General features: G+C 45.6%; 1 protein-coding gene across 1 annotated transcript in view; it reads right to left on the reverse strand.

Annotated features, from left to right (window-relative positions):
* Nucleotides 1-21,415, reverse strand: part of LDLRAD3 (low density lipoprotein receptor class A domain containing 3) — a 256,866-nt gene that overhangs the window by 134,400 nt on the left and 101,051 nt on the right. Inside the window, exon 3 of the mRNA XM_022583626.3 lies at nt 3,445-3,570. Coding sequence (XP_022439334.1) covers nt 3,445-3,570 — 126 coding nt within the window. The remainder of the gene's footprint in view (nt 1-3,444; nt 3,571-21,415) is intronic.

The following is a 21,415-nucleotide window of genomic DNA, read 5'->3' on the forward strand; positions in this document are numbered from 1 at the left end:
CACGAGCACTTGAGAAGAAAGTGTATTCTATTGTTTTTGGATGGAATGTCCTATAAATATCAATTAAGTCCATCTTGTTTAATGCGTCATTTAAAGCTTGTGTTTCCTTATTTATTTTCATTTTGGATGATCTGTCCATTGGTGAAAGTGGGGTGTTAAAGTCCCCTACTATGAATGTGTTACTGTCGATTTCCCCTTTTATGGCTGTTAGTATTTGCCTTATGTATTGAGGTGCTCCTATGTTGGGTGAATAAATATTTACAGTTGTTATATCTTCTTCTTGGATCGATCCCTTGATCATTAAGTAGTGTCCTTCTTTGTCTCTTGTAATCGTCTTTATTTTAAAGTCTATTTTGTCTAATATGAGAATTGCTACTCCAGCTTTCTTCTGTTTTCCATCTGCATGGAGTATCTTTTTCCATCCCCTCACTTTCAGTCTGTATGTGTCCCTTGGTCTGAAGTGGGTCTCTTGTAGACAGCATATATACGGGTCTTGTTTTTGTATCCATTCAGCCAGTCTATGCCTTTTGGTTGGAGCATTTAATCCATTTACATATAAGGCAATTATTGATATTTATGTTCCTATTACCATTTTCTTAATTGCTTTGGGTTTGTTATTGTAGGTCTTTTCCTTCTCTTGTGTTTCCTGCCTAGAGAAGTTCCTTTAGCATTTGTTGTAAAGCTGGTTTGGTGGTACTGAATTATCTTAGATTTGCTTGTCTGTAAAGGTTTTAATTTCTCCATAGAATCTGAATGAGATCCTTGCTGGGTAATCTTCATTGTAGGTTTTTCCCTTTCATCACTTTCAATATGTCCTGCCACTCCTTTCTGGTTTACAGAGTTTTTACTGAAAGATCAGCTGTTAACCTTATGGGGATTCCCTTGTATATTATTTGTTGCTTTTCCCTTGTTGCTTTTAATATTTTTTTCTTTGTATTTAATTTTTGATAGTTTGAGTAATATGTATCTTGGTGTGTTTCTCCTTGGATTTATCCTGTATGGGACTCTGTGCTTCCAGGACTAGATTGACTATTTCCTTTCCTATATTCTGGAAGTTTTCAACTATAATCCCTTCAAATATTTTCTCAGTCCTTTCTTTTTCTCTTCTTCTTCTGGGACCCCTATAATTCGAATGTTGGTGCATTTAATGTTGTCCCAGAGGTCTCTGAGGCTGTCCTCAATTCTTTTCATTCTTTTTTCTTTATTCTCCTCTGCAGTAGTTATTTCCACTATTTTATCTTCCAGGTCACTTATCCGTTCTTCTGCCTCAGTTATTCTGCTATTGATTCCTTCTGGAGAACTTTTAATTTCATTTATTGTGTTGCTCATCATTGTTTGTTTGCTCTTTAGTTCTTCTAGGTCCTTGTTAAACGTTTCTTGCATTTTCTCCATTCTATTTCCAAGATTTTGGATCATCTTTACTCTCATTACTCTGAATCCTTTTTCAGGTAGACTGCCTATTTCCTCTTCATTTGTTTGGTCTGGTGTTTGTTTATGTTTTTACTTTGCTCCTTCATCTGCTGCATATTTCTCTGTCTTCTCATTTTGCTTAACCTACTGTGTTTGGGGTCTCCTTTTCACAGGTTGCAGGTTCGTAGTTCCTGTCGTTTTTGTTGTCTGCCCCCAGTTGGTTCAGTGGGTTGTGTAACCTTCCGGGTGGAGGGGACTGGTGCTTGCTTGTGTTCTGGTGGATGAGGCTGGATCCTGTTTTTCTGGTGGGCAGGACCGCGTCCAGTGGTATGTTTTTGGGGTGTCTGTGAACTTATGATTTTAGGCAGCCTCTCTGCTAATGGGTGGGGCTGTGTTCCTGTCTTGCTAGTTGTTTGGCATAGGGTGTCCAGCACTGGAGCTTGCTGGTCGTTGAGTGGAGCTGGGTCTCAGTGTTGAGATGGAGATCTCTGGGAGAGCTCCCGCCAATTGATATTACGTGAGGCTAGGAAGTCTCTGGTGGTCCAGTGTTCTGAACTCGGCTCTCCCACCTCAGAGGGTCCGGCCTGACACCCGGCTGGAGAACCAAGGCCCTGTCAGCCACACGGCTTACATGTAAATGGGTTAAATTCTCCAATCGAAAGGCACAGAGTGGCCGGTCTTCTGCACTCCACTCAGTCCTCCAGCCAGTTGTTGTCCTCTGTGCCTGGTGGATATGAAGAGCCTGTTTTGGATCCAGGTCCAGCGGCATTCCTTAGCGTCTAGCAGAAGCAGCCGACGCCCCCATCCTCCCTTATCCCCGCTGCAACTCATGATCCTGGAGCTCCCAAGGCTCCGCCCCTCATGCTACTCGCAGTGCTCGAGCATATTCTTTTTTAAACATTGATGTATAGTTGATTTCCAATGTTGTGTTAGTTTCATATGTACAGCAAAGTGATTCACAGTTATACACACACATATTTTCTTCTTCATATTCTTTTCCATTATGGTTTATTACAAGATATTGAATATAGTTCCCTGTGCTATCCACTAGGACCTTGTTGTTTATCTTTTTTATATATAGTAGTTTGTATCTGTTTATCCCATACTCCTAATTTACTCCTCCCTCCACCCTTTTTTCCCTTTGGTAACCATAAATTGGTTTTCTATGTCTGTGAGTCCATTTCCGTTTTGTAAATAAGTTCACTTGTGTCATATTTTAGATTCTACAAATAAGGGATATCATATGGTATTTGTCTTTCTCTGTCTGACTTACTTCACTTAGTGTGATAATCTCCAGGTCCATCCATGTTGCTGCGAATGGCATTACTGCATTCTTTTTAATGGCTGAGTAACAGTCCATTGTTTATACGTGCCACATCTTCTTTATTCATTCATCTGTCAATGGACATTTAGGTTGCTTCCATGTCCTGGCTATTGTAAATAGTGCTGCCATGAACACTGGGGTGCATGTGTCTTTTCGAATTAGAGGTTTCTCCGCATATATGCCCAGGAGTGGGATTGTTGGATCATATGGCAACTTCCAAGAGCATATTCTTGTAGTATGTATATAATTAATATATAAACATCTTTTTTTAAAGAATTCAAAATGAGAAGGAAAGCAAGCACCTAAACGTGGGGTGCTGAGTGGCAGGGTCCGTCAGATGAGCATCTGAATGAGCCCAGAACTGGCTCTGCAGCTGATAAGCTGTGTGCCTCTGGATGAGTCCACTGGCCTCTCATACTTCAAGCCCTTATGTGTTGATGGGGATAACACACTTACATTTGCAGAGCCATCATCACAACTGAAAACAAAGTATGCCCCAGGCCCAGTGTACTTAGCAAAGGCCCTGATAAATGGTAGCTGAGCATCTACACAATCACACAAGAAGTAAGCGGTAACAAATAGATTCCAGGTAACGAGAGAAAAGGCCCAAGCCTGTGGGGGTAAGAAGCACACAGATGAGAGCGGCCAGGATGGAAGGTCCACCGGCGGGAATGAACAGGGGAGCGTGGTACACAGGCCCCAGCACTTACTGCAGTTCTCTTCGTCGCTGCCGTCGGGGCAATCCTCAAACCCGTTACACCGGAAGCGGCCAATGATGCAGTGGATGCCGCTGGCACAGGGGAAGAAGGTCGGGCCGCATTTCGATTTAGCCTTGGCTGCAGGGGGACAAACGAGACAAACGACGAGACGTCAGAAGGATAAGTTTTCTGACCACCACATACCCATCCCGCTGACTCAGAGTGTGCAACTGGGGGCTTTTACATCTACCTTGAAGTCCCCAAAGTTTCTTACCACCAGCACCCACCTCCAATACCCAGCCAGACTAGAAGCCCACATGTGTCATCCTCCAGGAAGGGAGTGGCTCATCCACTGCCACCAAGGTCCCAAATAGGCCAAACCCAGCCTCCACGCCAGCAGGGCTCAAGAGGCCTGAGGCTGCCATCCTTAGAAAGGCTTGCTTGCAAAGTTGGCCCTTGCTTGGCTGGCATCTGGGAAATTGGATGTCGGGAAGGTTTGCATCATTCTCTCCTGAGGACAGCTCACTGTGCCTAAACTATCCATGCAAACAATGCATTTATGCTGAACACCTGCCTTTCTTCTGAGAGTTTGGGATTTGGGTACATGTTGGGCAGAGGGTGCCTGCATGATCAGCTCTCAGTAAAAACCCTGGGCACTCAGCCTCTAATGAGCTTCCCTGGGAGAAAGCATTTCACACGTTATGTCACATTTGCTGCTGGGGGAATGAAGGGCCTCCTGTGTGACTGCACTGGGCAAGGACTCTGGAAGCCTGGACTTGTTTTCCTCTGACTTCACTCCTTCACCTCTTCCCTCTGTTGGTTTTGCTTTGTATCCTTTCACTGTAATCAATCATAGCTGTGGGTATGACTGTATGCTGAGTTCTACGATTCCTTCTAGTAAATCACTGGAACTGAAGGTGGTCTTGGGAACCCCTGACAAAGACGGGTGTGCTTCTTTTCCTCATTTCACAGAAACGCTCTGAAGAGGTAAAGTGACTTGCCCAGGGTTACACGGCTAGAAAACATGGTGCTGGGGTGAGGCCCCCAGTACTCAGAGTCCAGAAGCCACGCTCAACTGTACAGCCTCTCTGCCAGAGGCTGTCACTTCTCACAACAGAAGCCAGAACCCTGCTCAAAGAAACCCTTCTTCCACTCCTGCTATACAAAGAGTTTTAACAGAACTGCTGTAACTCAAGCTTGATTGATGTCCTGCTAACCAAACAGCCCTGTGGGGTAATGTGCTTTCCTGTTAATGGTGCTGGCGGCTCTGGCTTGTGATTCTAAGGTGTGATGGGATCTGTTGCTGTATCCCAGGTAGCAGGCCCCACCTAGCATCCCTTTTGTCTCCTGTCTTAGAGGCAGGACCCATGGTCCTCAAGAGGGAAGGGGCTATTTCTTTGGAACGAACAGGCAGTAGATTACCTTCATATTCTCGTCATCAGTATAACATGCCAACTTTGGGAACAGCTGATACACTCTCAACAGGGATTTTAAGCCTGGGACGTGGCTAGATTTTAAAAACCCACATGGCTTTGTTTTAACCTGAAAGTACTCTAATGGTGCTGGTGTGCCCTTCACCATGCACAAACTTGGGAGAGAGTGTCCTGTGTTCAAATTGTGGCTCTAATCTTTATGACCTTGGGCAAGTTTCTAAATACAACTGAGCCTCAGTTTCCTCATTGGTAAACTGGAGGTAATATCTATCTCATAGGGCCCAGGGAAGGATTCAGTGTGATAATCTGTATCAAATGCTTGGCACAGAGCATGGCATACAGTAGATGCTCAATTAATGGTAAAACTTATGCTATTTATCATCATCATCATCACATCACTAGGCTTACAGAACTTTAAAATTGATCCTTGGGCTGCTAAATTTCTTTTTCTGATTACCCAAGTTTAAAAAGCTCATTATGGAAGATCTCCATGAACTGACAGGAAGTGATCTCCAGGACATACTGTTAAGCGAAACAAACAAAGTGCAAAAGAGTATCTACAGTACTTTACCCCTCCATATAGCAAAAGAAGGGGATCTAAGAAAACATACATGTACTGGTTCATCTATGCAAAAGAAATATAGGAAGGATAAACCAGAAACCAAAGAGACTGGTTACCTACAGGGGGTGGGTGAGAAAAGGTTGGAAAGAATAGGGAAATGGGAATGGAACAAGGTAGCAGGGATGAGAAGGGTGCACACTTCTCTGAGTCTATTTGTAGAGCTCTGACTCTTAGAACCACGATAATATCTCACATACCCAAAATGTAAACAACTAAAATCAAACCCATGGGCGTGTGCACGTGTGTGTGCATGTGTGTGTTGGGGGCAGGGCTCAGAATGAGATATAAACAGCAACAAATGAACATAACTATATTACAGGTGAATAACAGCACCACACTGAAGGAGGTGGGGAAGAAAAGAAGTAGCCCACGTAACTCTGGTAAACATTGTTTTGCCTGGATTCTATAAGGCTAAAGAAAAAAAGAACTGTTCACAAGTACTCTAGTTACATTTGTTTCTCACAGGGGTACGAACCAGCAATTCTGAAACTGCCTTTTGTGTAGTACTAGGGTTGGACAGACAGGTACGTATATTACAGATAATAAGAGCAAGGTTCCTCACTATCAGAGGAAGAAATCACAAAGAAAGAGAGTGAGAAGACGAAAATGAACCCCGAGGCTTTGGACTGGAATTGAAGGCATGAATATGAACTCAAGGTTTGTAAAGACAGATAGATGGATAGACGGATGGGTGGATGGATAGATCGATAGAAATATAGATCTGTGTGTGTGCGTGGGTTAGTGTACGTACATATATTTCCTAGCCCATCTGCTAAGAAAGACTAGAAGCAGTACACCCCAATAGCAATAAGCACAGCCAGCGCCTAGATCCTGGTTTCTAAATTCTATGATCCAATAAAGAGAACCACGGCTCCCTGGAGAAGTGGCTCATTCCTGGGGGAAAATACAAGATGAACCTGGAGTGTCTTGTGTTGCCAGAAAGTGAAGAAGTGCTTAAAATACGATGGAGGCATGTCCAAAGGACATAGGAGTCAACCTGCAGGGGCTCCCAATGGCCAAAGCTAGAACAATTTGAGCAACAAAACGGACAATAGTATTGGATTGTAACCCAGAGATCTGTTGGACCCATAATTGTTGAACAAATACATAAATGAGGGAGAAGAAGTCCAATTAATAAACATAGAAGAGATGTAGGAAATAGAAAGTCCCCAGTAAGCAGACGCCATGGCAATAACTGTCACAGGTAAGATCCAGGGATGGATGCTCAAATCAGAGGATCGGGCATCCTTGCTCCCGTCACCCTTTCAGCGATCAGGGCAGAAAAGCTACCTATAGGCTTTGACGTCTAACCTGAGAGCGTTTCCCTGTAAACTCAACACGTCACTCCTCCATTCAAAACATCTCTGCCCTCCCAACACTTTAGAAAAGCTCACAGCCGCCATCACAGCATCGTGCCACTCCGGGGGACCCCCTCTAATTTCATGCCTACCTACTCTCCGTGCTCTGGCTAACACTGGCCTCCCAGCTCCTCCTCAAGCCCATCAGGCACAGTCCTGCCTCAGGACCTTTGCAGCCTGTGGTTCCCTCTGCTTGGACTGTCTTTCTCCCAGAGGTCAGCATGGCTCACTCCTCTGCTTTATTGAGGTCTTCTTAAGCAGTGCACTCGCTACAGTAGAAACCTCGCTCCCTACCCTCAGGCACTCTAGCCCTTACTGTTTCTTTCTTTTCCTTCATAGGATAGATGTCATTGGCTTTGTGCAGAGCTTTGATGCACACACACTCACCTGAATACTTTCATTCACCATTCTTGAAGGAGCTGCAACTGTACAGTGCCTACCACGGTACCTAATCAATACTGCCGAATATACAAATGAGCCCATAAAAGGAGAGAGTGGGGCTGGGTAATCACAGCTAGCACTTACTGAATGCTTAGTATGGGCCGAGCATTGTGCTCTATTTTACAGATATCATCTCATTTCCTCCTCACAAAAACCCATTTTACAGAAAAGATAACAGGTCCAGAAGTGAAGGCGCCTGACACAGCTGAAAAACAGAGTCAAGGCTCAAACTTTACTTCTTGACTCACCTACTCTACGGCCTCCTTCGACACTTCTAAGGCCCAGCCCAGCTCCAAGGACTGGACTTTATGAGACAAAGAAAGAGAAAAGAGAATAAGGGTAATTATAAATGCATTAGCTACCATTCAATTGACCAGCTCTTTGGCCTCGGCCCTGCACCCTCTTCAGGAATCACTAACGAGACTCCCTGCCTTGCCAGGGATGCTCAGCTGCCGTCTCTGTCAGGCAGCTTGTCCTGTTATGATTTACATCTGCACCAGCACACACCTGCTCAGGCAACGGTGAGGCAGATCACAGACGGCCTGCTGGGCGCCTGGCAGAGGCTCAGAGAGAAGCCCACCGCTGGCAAGCAGCTCCCTGTCTGCACGAGCCCCCGTGGGCTTCCCGGACAAAGTCTGGATTGCTCCCAGCCCGCCGCGATTTCCACGAAGGGGAGATTTCAGCATGAAACTCAGCAGCCCCTGGCAGAAGTAGAAGACCAGCTCTGAGTGTAAAACTTCCCTGACAAAGGCAGGCAGGGTGACTCCATCCCACTGAGCACTTGAATCCACCGCTCTTCAAGGACCTGCTCCGTGAACTTTTCAAAGCAGCAGCTTTCACCAGCAGCAAGACAGGGCTCAGGGCTCTCCTGGGGGTTGGTTTATTTCCTGATCTGAGCCCTCCCCTTCCTTTTAGAGCCTGAATGCCACAGTTCTGGATTTCACGGATCAGTAAAATAAAACACTTTTTAAAACTAGATGGGAGTGGAGGAAGGACTAACACAATTGTCGACTTTTTTTTTTTTAACCAGCAAGGACATAAATCTGCAATAACCTCTACTCACTATCGCCCTAAACAAAAACGCAGGAAGGCCAAAGCCCTCAGAGCATTTGGGGGTCATGTCAGAATGAGAGGCGAACCAAGAGATGTCCCTGTGTCACCAGGATGTGATGCCCTCATAACAAAGACCCCATCTTCCTATGCATAACATCTGGGGCCCAGCAGGTAGGCCACACAGCTTCACTCAATAACTGAGTCTCATGACTCACAGATGAAAAAACTGAGGCCCGAGGAGGTAATTTGGGACTTGCCCAAAGTCACTTAGTTAATTTAGGATCAGACTGGTCTGTAATCCGGTCCTCATGCCCCTGCGTCTACCCTCTTTCAACTACACCTATGCTTTAGGTGGGACGCTATAGGGTCACATCCTGCCAAACCCTTCATCAGGGACCAGATTCAAGAGAGACCCCAAGGAAAGGGCTCAGACCCCCTGTCTGCATGGCCAGAACTTCCCAAGCCTTGGACAGAAATGCTCTTCACCAGGCAGCATGCCTGTACCTCCCAATCTGCTCAGGCAGGGCACAGGGTTGCCCACTGGGCCTGGAGGATGACAGATACCGCAGCGCAGGTCTGCCGTCGACAGCTGCTGGTCCAGACTCTCCCGTAGTGATGACACAAAAGAGCTGGACAGAGTCTGAACACCAGAGCCTCCCTGCTCAGCCAGAACAGCCAGGAGCTCAGCTCATCAGACCTGTGGCATCTCTCAGGCTGCAGCAACAGCTCCAGCCACAGCCGCAGGGATTCAGGGTCTCTCTTGCAGACCTCTGGGATGGCCCAAAGGAGCCACGGTCATGACCTCTACCTCCTGCTCACCTCTGATTCCTGCTCCAGGATCCTGCCAGTATGTGCCCGAGACAGCCCACAGAACCAGAAGCAGGAGCCTCCGGCTACTCTGCCAAATTAGCATCCTTGCTCTGTAAACTCAAGACATAGCTCACCGTGAAAATTTCAAACGATGAGAAACGGACACAGGCAATGCAAAAATTACCCCACGTTGCCGCCACCCAGGGAAATCCACTGGGGCCATTTTGGTCAACATGCTCCAGAAGCACGGTCCCGCAAACTATAGCATGCGAACGGACAGCCCTAGGACCACGTTAAAATGCAGTACGTCTAGAATGGAGCCTGGGATTCTGCATTCCTAACACACTCCCAGGCAATGACGATGCTGCTGGTTCCAAGCACTTCACTTCCAAGTGGCAGAGGACCATAATCTTGTTTGTTGCTCTACCTCCAATGCCCTGAAAAGTGCCTGGTACATAGGTTTACTCAATACTTACTAACTGAATTAATAAATAGAAATCTGGGCATACAGTTTTGCTTAAATGCACCTGAATAAAATACTATGCTATTCTGAAACCGGCTTTTGTCACTTAACCATATACCGTGACATCTTTTCATGTCGATAACTACAGGTCCATACCATCACTTTTTTTTTTTTTTTGGCGGTACGCGGGCCTCTCACTGTTGCGGTCTCTCCCGTTGCGGAGCACAGGCTCCGGACGCGCAGGCTCAGCGGCCATGGCTCACGGGCGCAGCCGCTCCGCGGCATGTGGGATCCTCCCGGACCGGGGCACGAACCCGTGTCCCCTGCATCGGCAGGCGGACTGTCAACCACTGCGCCACCAGGGAAGCCCCATACCATCACTTTTAATAGCTAAGGGTAATTTTACTGCATCTTATGTACCTGTAAGTCCCATCACTGGTGGACATTTGGGATGTTTTCAATAAACAATGCACGTGCAGATGCATACATTATTTTCCCCACTTGTACAAAATCTCTTTAAGATAAAACAGCTAGGTCAAAGGATATGCATATTTCCTATTTTGGCATCTTTTTGATCATCAAGTGCCTCCTTCCTGAGGAAGTGGTACTGTCTTCTGGCCACAGATGACTACGGGAAAAGCCTCCAGCCCAGGACGGTCCGAGGAGGGCTGATTCTCCCCTGCTGGCGATGACGTTCCTAGAAGCAGGCCGAGAACACCCCCCGGTTCCTCTGCGTGTGTGTTCCGTTGGTCCTTCACTGCTGCTGGTGCTCTATTATGCTCCATCTGTCTCTGTCTCTCTTCATTTTTACATGTGTATTTCATTACTTCACAGAGTAGGCGACATTCCTATCCGGTCAAGGAAACCATGACTCTTTTTTTCTCTTTCTAAGTTGGCACTGGGCGCAGAGCATCAGCCTTGGCTGGAGCTGGTTTCCCTGGGGTACAATAATCACGGGCTAATGCAAAGTGTCCCTCCTTCCGGGAGCTGCTCCTTGAGCTGACTTTCCCAGACTGCACTCTCCCCTCTGTCTAAGGGACCTGACAAACGACAGTTTCTCGCTCCATGGACCGTCCCGCTTACCAATATTTCTCCAGAATTTCCCGTCTTGTAAAGCACTGTTTCATGAAGGGCAGGCCAGTGATCCACCTACAGCAGAATCCCCAGGGATGCTTGTAAAATGCAGATACCTGGGCCTCTCCTCTAGGGGAATCTACATCTTTATAAAGCCCACGGTGAATTCCAAGGAACATTAAAGTGTGAACACCCTTCTCGGGCAGATTCCACCTATGTCTATGCCCAGAGAGCAAGGGACCTCATCATTCCTTTGTTCCTGATGTTGCAACTGCACAGACCAGCTGCCACTCCAAGAATTCTGGCTACAGGGCCAGTGTGGGACCTGCTCTGACCATCATTCCCTCGAGTCAAGTCTAACCCATCCCAGATGGTGTACTTACCATGAGAAGAATACCCACAACAAAACCACAGGCCTCTCCACGCTCCTTCCCTATTTCAACAGTTTCTCTGTTCTTCCCCCGATCGTGGGCAAGATACAAAATAACTCAGCTTTACATAAAAAGCTGTGGGCTCATATTCAAATGGTTGCTGTCCCAGCAATCAGACCCTTTTAAAACTAAAACTCTTAACCAGGTCTGTCCACTTTTTAAGGATTTACACTTTACCTGTGCACAGTACAAAATAGGGTTCAAGGGGCCAACATTTTTTTTACTGCCCTTTCTTGGCGAAGAACAAAATATTTCTGAGCATCCTACTATCTGTCAGGCCCTGACTCAGTTGTGTGGTGATTCAACAGCCCTCCCTGACTGATAGGGAGGACGCAGGCTGGTAAACGAGCCTCTGCATGCAGTGCCATGAGTGCTCTGATGGGGGAGCTAGAGTACACCTAATCTCAAATTGGGGAGGAGGCTGATGTCAGAAAAGCCTTCTCAAAGGAAAGTTAGCCTCAGCAGAGACGCCATACACATAGCTCAGGTGCAAATCAATGGATGCTTAGGCAGTCTGAGGCCTTGCTCATTTAGTTATTCATTCCACTAATATTAATCCACCAACTCTGTCATACCTCAAAGAACGAGGATACAAACGAGACAGCTATGCCATGGATGAACCTTCGGTGCTGGTGGGATTGCGGAGAGAAGGCTGTTCCAAGCAGAGGGAACAGCATGTGCAAAGGCCTGGAGGCGGGAACAATGTGGTAATGGAAGAAATGCAAGGGGGTCAGTATGAACTTGCTTCTCGTATCAGTAAAAGTACCCAGTATCGTTTCTTTAATTAAAAAAATTTAAAACCCTATTTCTCATAAGAAATGTGCTACGAGCTAGGTAGCATTCCACTCATATTAAAGTTGTGGGAATTAAAGTATAAATTAGAAAAAACATCAAATTATAAAATTCACATAATTTGAATCATCGTGCACATCCCCGACCCCCAAAGTGAATATCACATTGCGGCCATCACTGGCTAAAAACTTTACAGAGCATAACGGATCTGAAATTGCTACTGTAGTCAGTCCCCTGGTTCATTTTGTAAAAAGTCAAACTGGTTCCTTTTAAAAGTCAAAGATGACTTCATGGTTGGGGGCAAGAAAGCAAAAAGAGCCTTATAAAAATAACAGACTTTTTAAAAAGCAGTATATCCCTGGATTCTCTAAGAAGTCTGGGAGGGAAAGAAACAGGCCTTTCATTGTGGTCCAAATGCAGATGACAAACAGCCCAGCAAGCCAAATCCAGGCCTGGGAATCCAAGCCTCTGCAAATTCATTATTTTTGCTTGAGCAAAAAAGCCCTTTGCCTGTTCCAGCAGTTCACCTCCACATGACTACTGGAGTGGACTCCACCAGTTCACTGATCAAATATTGCAGTGTATGATTCTGAAAATGTCATCTTGGCTGTTTCAGAGATACACACTAGGGAGTGAAGAGAGCAAAAGACCACATGCTAACTGGAATATAAATATAGAAAGAAGGCATCTAGTTGAAACAGCTTTGCGAGAAAATTCAAGCAGAAAATTCTTTCTAAACATCTCCTCTTTTATAATAAGAATAGGAGGCCTAGAGCCTTTGGGCTAAGAGGTAAGAAGGGTTTTGGGTAGAGAACATTTCCACTGGGTTTCTACCCCAGTTCTGCCACATGACAGCTGAGACCTTGGACAAGTCACTTAAACTCCACTGGCCTCAGTATCCCCATCTGTAAAGGGGGCATAAAGACAGCACAGACTTCAATGTGAGATTTTACATGTAGAGAATACAGCATAATGTTTGACATCTAGTAGGAATCCGATAATATTCTCCTGTCCCTAACACGATTCACAGTTCTACAAACTGCTCTTCTTCACATATATGGATGGTCCTGAGAAAAATGAAGTGGAAACCAATGAAATGTTTATGCTATCTAAGGCCTTACTGTTTTGGTTTTTTTTTTAAGATTTTTCAATTTTTTTTTAAATAAATCAATTTATTTATTTTGGCTGCGTTGGGTCTTCGTGGCTGTGCGTGGGCTTTCTCTAGTTGCGGCAAGCAGGAGTTACTCTTGGTTGCAGAGCGCGAGCTTCTCATTGTGGTGGCTTCTCTTGTTGCAGAGCACAGGCTCTAGGCGCACGGGCTTCAGTAGTTGTGGCACACGGGCTCAGTAGTTGTGGCTCGTGGGCTCTAGAGCACAGGCTCAGTAGTTGTGGCGCACGGGCTTAGTTGCTCCGCAGCATGTGGGATCTTCCTGGACCAGGGCTTGAACCCGTGTCCCCTGCATTGGCAGGCGGATTCTTAACCACTGCGCCTCAGGCCTTACTCTTCAGTTACTGGTTCCATTAACGTTACTTCTCAGAGTCTCTTTACAGCACACATAGGACCGAGTGTGGGGTTAACATAACTTCTGCTCGCAAGAAGCCCCACTAAGGGACACCAGGCCCAGAGGAAGGGGAAAAAAGGACAATAAATGGATAATTGCAATAAGATACAAGAACTATATAAGCTGTATAAACATTTACCTTTCAGCACTCTATTATATAGTTAATGCAGGGTTGCATGTCAGCCTGCCTGGGTTCAAATATTGAACCAAGTGCTTTGGGACCACTTACTGGCTATGTGATGTACTGAAAGTTATTTCACCTCTCTGTGCCTCCATTTCCTTATCAGGAAACGGTGATATGAACAGTACCTCCCTTGTTGGGTTGCTGTGGGGATTAAATGAGACAAGATAATAATTGCTTAGGACTTTCGCTGAAACCCACTATTACCTATGATAGTTCATATTGTACTAGCTACTATCATATATATTACATATTAGCTATTACTATTTGATATTATACTATAAATACGGTAGTATATAGTATTTAGTGTTAGATAGTATTATAGAGTATTATCACACAGTATTAGCTCTTATTATTAAAGTTATTAGTTACTACTATTATTTTCAAACAGTTCCTGCCCAGCAGCGCATGCTCAATCAATATGTGGGTGATGGACACACATCACACTATATATAAAACAGATAAACAACGAAGACCTACTATAAAGCACGGGGAACTATATTCCAGTATCTTATAATAACCTATAAAGGAAAAGAATCTGAAAAAGAATATACATACATATATACGTATAACTGAATCACTTTGCTGTACACCTGAAACACTGTGAATCAACTACATTTTAATTAAAAAAAATATATGTGAGGGATGGCTAGAGTGCAAGACAAACTTTAAAAAAGAGCACAGCCCATGCAGCCTGGGAGACCAGGGCGCACGGTACAACGCAGTGCTATTCTATTTGGGTATGAAGAATCAGGAGAAGTGTGTGGCTGAAAAGGAAAAGGAAAGGCATTCCAGGCAAAATGAATGATGTGAACTGTGACAGCGTGTGGCTTATACAGAGACCTGGGAGAAGTTAGGGTATCCAGAACACAGAATGTGGCAGAAGGTAAGGCTGAAAGAGAGACAGGCAGGAGTTTGGACACTTATCCTGGGAGCCAGCAGACATCTATAAAAAAAAGTGGCGTGTCAGATTTGTTTTTTATAAAGAAAATTTTTATGGAGGCACAAGGATATTACGAGGCTCTGTAAGTCAAGGAAATATCCTCCTCGCTCCCAAAAAGCCCTGGAAGAACGAACGAGAGCCAAGCCTATCATATTCTTTGGGCTTCCAGGGGGAAAAGGCACTATAAATGATCAGGGAATTCGAAGTGCCTGCCACTGCCCTTTAGATAATCTTATTAAAAATGACAGTAAAAAGGAAAACAAGTTAGCAAGTTGGGGATTAGGACATTATTTTATAACCTTAAGGTTTATTCAGGTTACTTATTCTGGCTATGTATAACGCACGTACATGTGTGTATGAAGGTACATTTGTTTGTGTGCTTAGGTACTGGAATGCAAATTCCAGAGGACCTAAAAGCAGGAAACCAAGACATCCCCAACTGATTCTCCTAGAGACAAATGTTGAGAGGAAAAAACCCTCTAAAATGGTAATAAATAAATGTGGGTCAGATAACTTAGCCTCCAGAGGCCTTTCAGTGCTCGGAAGAAAACCTTCCTGACAAGGGATCGGAGTCCCTGGGATTAAGAACAGATGTGGGAACAGACACAGATAGAACAGAATGGTTTCCACCTTAAAAAGAATACTTCAAAAAAGGCATCAGCAGCTCTATGAAAGGTGATATCCAAGGGACAACTCCTAAGAAATGAAAAGAAAATGTAAAAAGGAAAAAAAAAAAGGGGATGGGAGAATCAAAGATAGTTTTCAGCTTGAATAAAAACGAATAATGAAGAATCCGTTCTACACCACCTTCCATCTTGCTGGGCAGTGAGGGTCACCTTTGCCTAAAGAAGGTTTTACGTTTCAGAGCCTTCACCCTTGCCTGCTCTCTGGGGCCCTGACAAACTGTGAGGTTTCCCTTCTTAAAACACCCTCATTTCTGTGCATATGCTTTACCCTCAGACTTGTGAAGAGAAAGCTCATTTCTGATTAGCTTCCAAGAAGTGCCTGACAGTCCTTCTTACTTGCCCCTCCTCTCCCCACACATCCACAGCTACAGAGCAACCTTGGAACTCAGAGTCTGTCTTCTTAATTGTTGCTACAGCACCTGCAGAGAGCCCCAGAGCAAGGCCTATGATGTGAGGATTAAACACAGTGACACCCACAGATAACAGGACTTTTATTCAGAGAAGGCAGGCGTAACCCTTTGTTGGGTGGTGTCCACAGGGCACAGGCAGAGAGGTGGCCTCTAGCTGCTCTGACAGGCTGACCTCTGTCATGAGGTAACCTGAAAACAACTGTTTCCAAAATAACAGTACTTAACCCACCACAAATCTTGCTCCAGGAAAGGTTTTCGCCAAGGCATCCAGAGGTTTCTTTTCAACACCAGTCAGAGGAATCACATAATCCCACGGATATCATCTCTTGGTAGCCCTGGGCTGACTTTAAAGACAGAACATCAATCCTCAGCTTCTAATTTATCTTCAAAGAGCAGGGACACTCAATCCCGACTGCATATTAGAGCAATCCAGGAGGGTTTAAAAAAAACTACCCCAAATCAAGAGAGCTGGAGTGACAATACTCATATCAGACAAATAAACAGAATTTAAGACAAAAAATGTTCCTAAAGACAAAGAAATGGTCAAACTATCAGGAAGACATAATATATGCACCTAAAAACAGAGCCGCAAAATACATGAAACAAGAACTGACAGAATTGAAAGGAGAAGCAGACATTTAAATAATAGGAGTTGGAGACTTCAATACCCCATTTTCAAGAATGGATAGAATAACAATACTGAGGATCAACAAGGAAACAGGAGGCACGAACCTCAGACTTCACCATAGAACTCTCCACTCGACAACGCAGAACACACTTCTCCTCAGGGGCACATGAAACATCCTCCAGGGAATCCCAACTGTGAGGCCACAGAACACACCTCACTACACTTAACAGGAGTGAAATCATACCATGCGCGTTGTCCAGTCACAATGGAATGAAATTAGAAATCAATAACAGAAGACTTCTTCTGGGGGCGATGAAAATGTTCTAAAATTAGATCTTGGCAATGAGTGGCACAGCTCTCTGAATACCACTAAATAAAGAAACAAAACTTCCTAAGAACTCCTGAAATCTAGGAGGGTTGGTGACATCAGAGATGGAAGAGTTGCTCTTTTCCAGGAAGGTACTAAATTGGCCAAATTCCTCCCTGGGTCTTCTGCTCTGCTCCCCAGGCAACGTGTGGCAATACTGGGGGAGATGGACCAGGGGGAGATGAGTACTACAGGCATCTAGTAGGCAGAGCAGGGACGCTGCTAAACATCCTAAAATACACAGGCAGGACAGCCCTCCCAACAAATAAATAATTATCTGGCCCCCAAATGTCAATAGTTTCAAGGTGGAAGACCCCTATGCTAGGCAAAGGTCAATACTCTTGAATTTTTGCCTCTTCTTGATTTAAAGAAAGAAAAAACCCTATACTAATAGTAAAGGATAAAGGATTAGGAATCAGACCTGGATCCACATCCTGGTTCCACCCTTTCCCAGAGCTGTGACCTTGGGCATTATCCTGGACTTTAACTACCCTGGACTTTAACTCCCTCATCTGTAAAATGGGATGATGAGATGACCTTACAATGTGGTTGTGAGGATTCAGTGAGAAGCTGCCTGGCACCAGTAAGGCTAAGGGCTTTCATTACTATAATTACTGTTTTTTGTTAAAGCCCCAAAGTGGCTTAGTACCAAGAAATGGGTGACTGGGTCATTTTAAAATAGGGTTAAAAAAAATGGTTCTGAAGAACCTAGGGGCAGGACAGGAATAAAGACGCAGACGTAGAGAATGGACTTGAGGACACGCGGAGGGGGAAGGGTAAACTGGGGCGAAATGAGAGAGTGGCATGGGCTTGTATATACTACCAAATGTAAAATAGATAGCTAGTGGGAAGCAGCCGCGTAGCACAGGGAGATCAGCTCGGTGCTTTGTGTCCACCTAGAGGGGTGGGATAGGGAGGGTGGGAGGGAGGTGCAAGAGGAAGGAGACATGGGTATATATGTATATGTATAGCTGATTCACTTTGTTATAAAGCAGAAACTTACACACCATTGTAAAGCAATTATATTCCAATAAAGATGTTAGAAATAAATAAATAAAATAAAATAGGGTTATTTTCTCCAGCAACAATTAGTATGTAAACTGGGACATTTTATGAGCTAATAAGCCACTGAGACATAACAGTTGACATTCCTCACTACTATAGTATACACCAGCCAAAGCAGGACTGGCTAAATACCCTGTTTCCATAGTAATAAAAAGTTCCTGGGAACCTGACTCATTTTCTTTCCAGTAAATGCTTTCTATTTGTCAGGCTAGACTTTATATACAAGCCCACTGCACAGTGGTGGAGTCTTTTCCACCTACTAGACCTAATATCTTTCTGCCGCTCAAAAACCAATTTACTGTAGTGGAAACAGCCACCAAAAACAGGACAAGCTAATAGCCTGTCATTTGCTGTGCATCTCTGTAATGGAGCCCACCAGTTAGTAGTGGAAAGGAGTGACTTGATAAGACAGATTAAACCATTCAGTGCCTTCCATCACCTCCACTAGGCCAGGGACCAGCACGAGATTCCCTCATAAGTGAGGGAAGAAGATAAGAAAATAACACTAAATGCTTACTGTGTGCCCTGGGCTTTCGTGGACTTCACTCCAGCTCCACTCCACCAAAAAACATGAGGCAGGAATGATTACCAACACTGTACAGAGAACACTGAGAATCAGACAGACTAAGTAACTTGTCCAGGGAAATGCTTTCCACATATATTTGTTTGTTTTTGCTCCATCTCAATTCTTAGATTGAGTTGGCTTAGGAAAGGAAATCAGTTAAAAATGAGGAAAATGGGATATTGTGGAGGAAAACAGAAGAAAAGAAGGTAATAGACAGAACACGTTCCATAAAGTATCATACAATTATGAGCAACAGGGCTCAAATTTTAGTATGAGTTTCCTAGTGGCCAAAACAATGAAGGAAACAAGATCGGTGGTGAGTGTGGAGAGAAGGGTCCAGAACATTAAAAGCTAACCATTCATGAGAAAAGAGATTTGGGGTGCTCTCTCCTCATAACCCAGACATAAGTGAGTCACAAAAATGAGAGAGTCACAACACCCGAGGCCAGATAAGACAAAATTCCAGTCCTGTAAAGACTGCCCTACCATCACGCGCTCAGGAAGAATGGGTGTGAATGCATCATCCTTATTCCACATTCATTTCCTCAACAAGCAGTGTGGTGGAGTGATGAAGAGTGATTAAGATTCTGGAGTCAGACTCCTTAAGTTCAAATCCCAGCTAGGCCACTTTCTAGCTACAAGATCGTTCACAAGTTACGTAAATTTCTGGTGCCTCGGTTTCCTCACCTATAAAATGGAGATGATGTGGGGATTCAATGTAAATCCCTTAGAGCAATCATTAAGCTCCTCTATATAAGCTATTACTATTGTTCCTACTCCCATCTCAGTTTATCGATACCTGATTATGTGCCAGGCGTTGTTCTAAGCACGGATGGATGCAGCCCTGCACCAGGCAGGGGAGCTCTAACAAACAAACAGCAAAACCAGATGGTGCTATAGGAAGATGTACGGCAGTGTGATAGGAGTGACTGCCTGGGTCGTTGGGGTCATCAGGAAAGGAATATTTGAGGCAGAAGCAATTACAGTGACATCTCAATGACAAGAAGAAGCCACAGACCAGCCGAGGCAGAGAGAACATCTCAAGGATACACGGAAGACCGGAAAAGAACCCGGAACAGGAAGAAGGTCAGAAGGGTGGAGCCGGGGCAGAGTGCTGCGGGGACGGAGGTGCAATGAGTGGGAGAAAGCAGGAGCCAGGTCAGGGAGCGCTTCCCCAGCCTGGCTAAGGGGTCGGGGTTTGATTCCAAGTGTGATGGGAAGTGTCACAGGGGAGTGATCTTATTTGATGTATCTTTGTAAATGATCACCCAGCTGCCTGGTGGAAAATGGATTGAGGCTGTGAAGGCCAAGGCAGGAGGACCACCCTAGGGGTGACAGGAGTGCCTTGGGCTACTGTGGGAGTGGGGAAGATGGAGACCCGTGAACAGAAGCAGAAGCTTCTAGACCAGGATGTCTCAACCTCGGCACTACTGACATTTCGGCTGGAGAATTCTTTGCAGGGGGTGCTGTCCTCTGCACTGTTGGATGTTTCACAGCATCCCTGACCTCCACCCACTAGATGCCAGGAGCAATCCCAGTTGTGACAACCAAAAACACCCCCAAGACATCGACCCTGGGGTTCAAAATCACCCTGGTTGAGATCCACTGCTTTAGAGGCAGAGCTGACAGGGCTTGCTGATAGACTAGGTTAGGGAGACGGGGCCACTGGTAAAAGAGGGGCCCCAAGGGTGATTTCTAAGTTTTTGTCCATAACGAGGTAAGATAATCTCACACACTCTGAGGGTTTGCCCTCCACGCCACGGGGCCTGCTCTTGATTTCACTGTCACTCAAACATTGATTCATTCCACAATGAGCATCACAGGCCATGGCGAGTGTCGGCTGTACCCAATGCCAGGGATGCAGCCGTGACTGAAAGGGTCTGATGAAGACACAGACATACAAGCAAGTCCAGTCAGTACGGGGGGTCTCATGCATCAGAGGAACCCTGAGACTGGGCAGAAGCACGAAGGAAAGCATGGCCCTTCGCTCCCGGGGGAGCTCCTTGGGGGCTCCAAGGCTGTGAAGGGAAGAGCATGTGCAAAGGCACGGGGGTGTGAGAAGGGAGGCGGGGAGGAGTGTAGGAGGGAAGGAAGGGTCAGGCCAGAGACACTTCAGAGTCTCACTTGATTCCATGGGTGATCTGGGAGCTGCTGGGAGCTGCTGGAGGCTGCTGGTATTATTCACATTCCTTATTACTAACGATGAAAGCAAACTCAAAGCAGCATCTGTGAGCGCTCACAGTATAACTGGGTACTCCACCTACAAGAGGCCCTTTATCCCAGCCTCCAGATAAGAAAACTGCAGCTAAGGAAGTTCAATGACCTGCACAAGATTCCTTGGCTGGCAAGTGGCCGGACCAGGGTCTGAGCCCAGGCTGGCGGCTCCAGAGTCCTCTGCCTCCCATTTTAAGTCAGAGAGCAGTAACATGACCAGATGTGCGGTTTTAAAAAGATTATTCAGGAAATAAATATTTGGGCATCACTAGTTTATGGGAGTGAATGAGATCACCAAGGGAGGATGTATGAGATGGGAAGGAAGGGATTCATTTTCAGGTGAATGATGATGCAGAGAAGCAGACTCAGTGGGCTCTCTGCAAGGGAGAAGGGCAGCCAGGAGACAGGGGGTGGAACCCCAGTGAGCAAAGGAGGGAAGTGGAGGACGAGGTCAATGATGATGTTGAACGCCGCTCGCTGCTCGGAGGTCAGGGAGGATCCGATGTTGACACCTGCTGGATCCGGCAACTAGGAGATTCCTGGTCATCTTCCCCAGAGCAAATTTACTCCTGCGGCGGATGCAAAGGTCAGACTGCAGACGGCCGAAGAGGCACAAACCAGACACAACAGAGGAGAAGGACAGAGCAGGGGCTGGCAGGACTCTAGCTAGAGGGAGAGTTTGGGGCCAGGGGAGAGACTGAAGATAAGTAGGTCCCGAACCTGAGCGCGGAGCAGCGGGTCAGACTCACCTGGAAAAATAAGACCCAAGGCCCATGAACCAATCTTTCCCCAGGTGGCCTCAATCCCCGGGAACCCCAATGACCACGGAGGCTAATGACCTCTGAGTTGGGCAGTGTTTCTCATAGTGTGGTCCTGGGAACACAT

This window comes from Delphinapterus leucas, chromosome 7 (assembly GCF_059928025.1).
Source record: "Delphinapterus leucas isolate spDelLeu-1000000601 "Yukka" chromosome 7, BTC_Dleu_Yukka2, whole genome shotgun sequence".
In the NCBI taxonomy this organism is placed as follows: domain Eukaryota; kingdom Metazoa; phylum Chordata; class Mammalia; order Artiodactyla; family Monodontidae; genus Delphinapterus; species Delphinapterus leucas.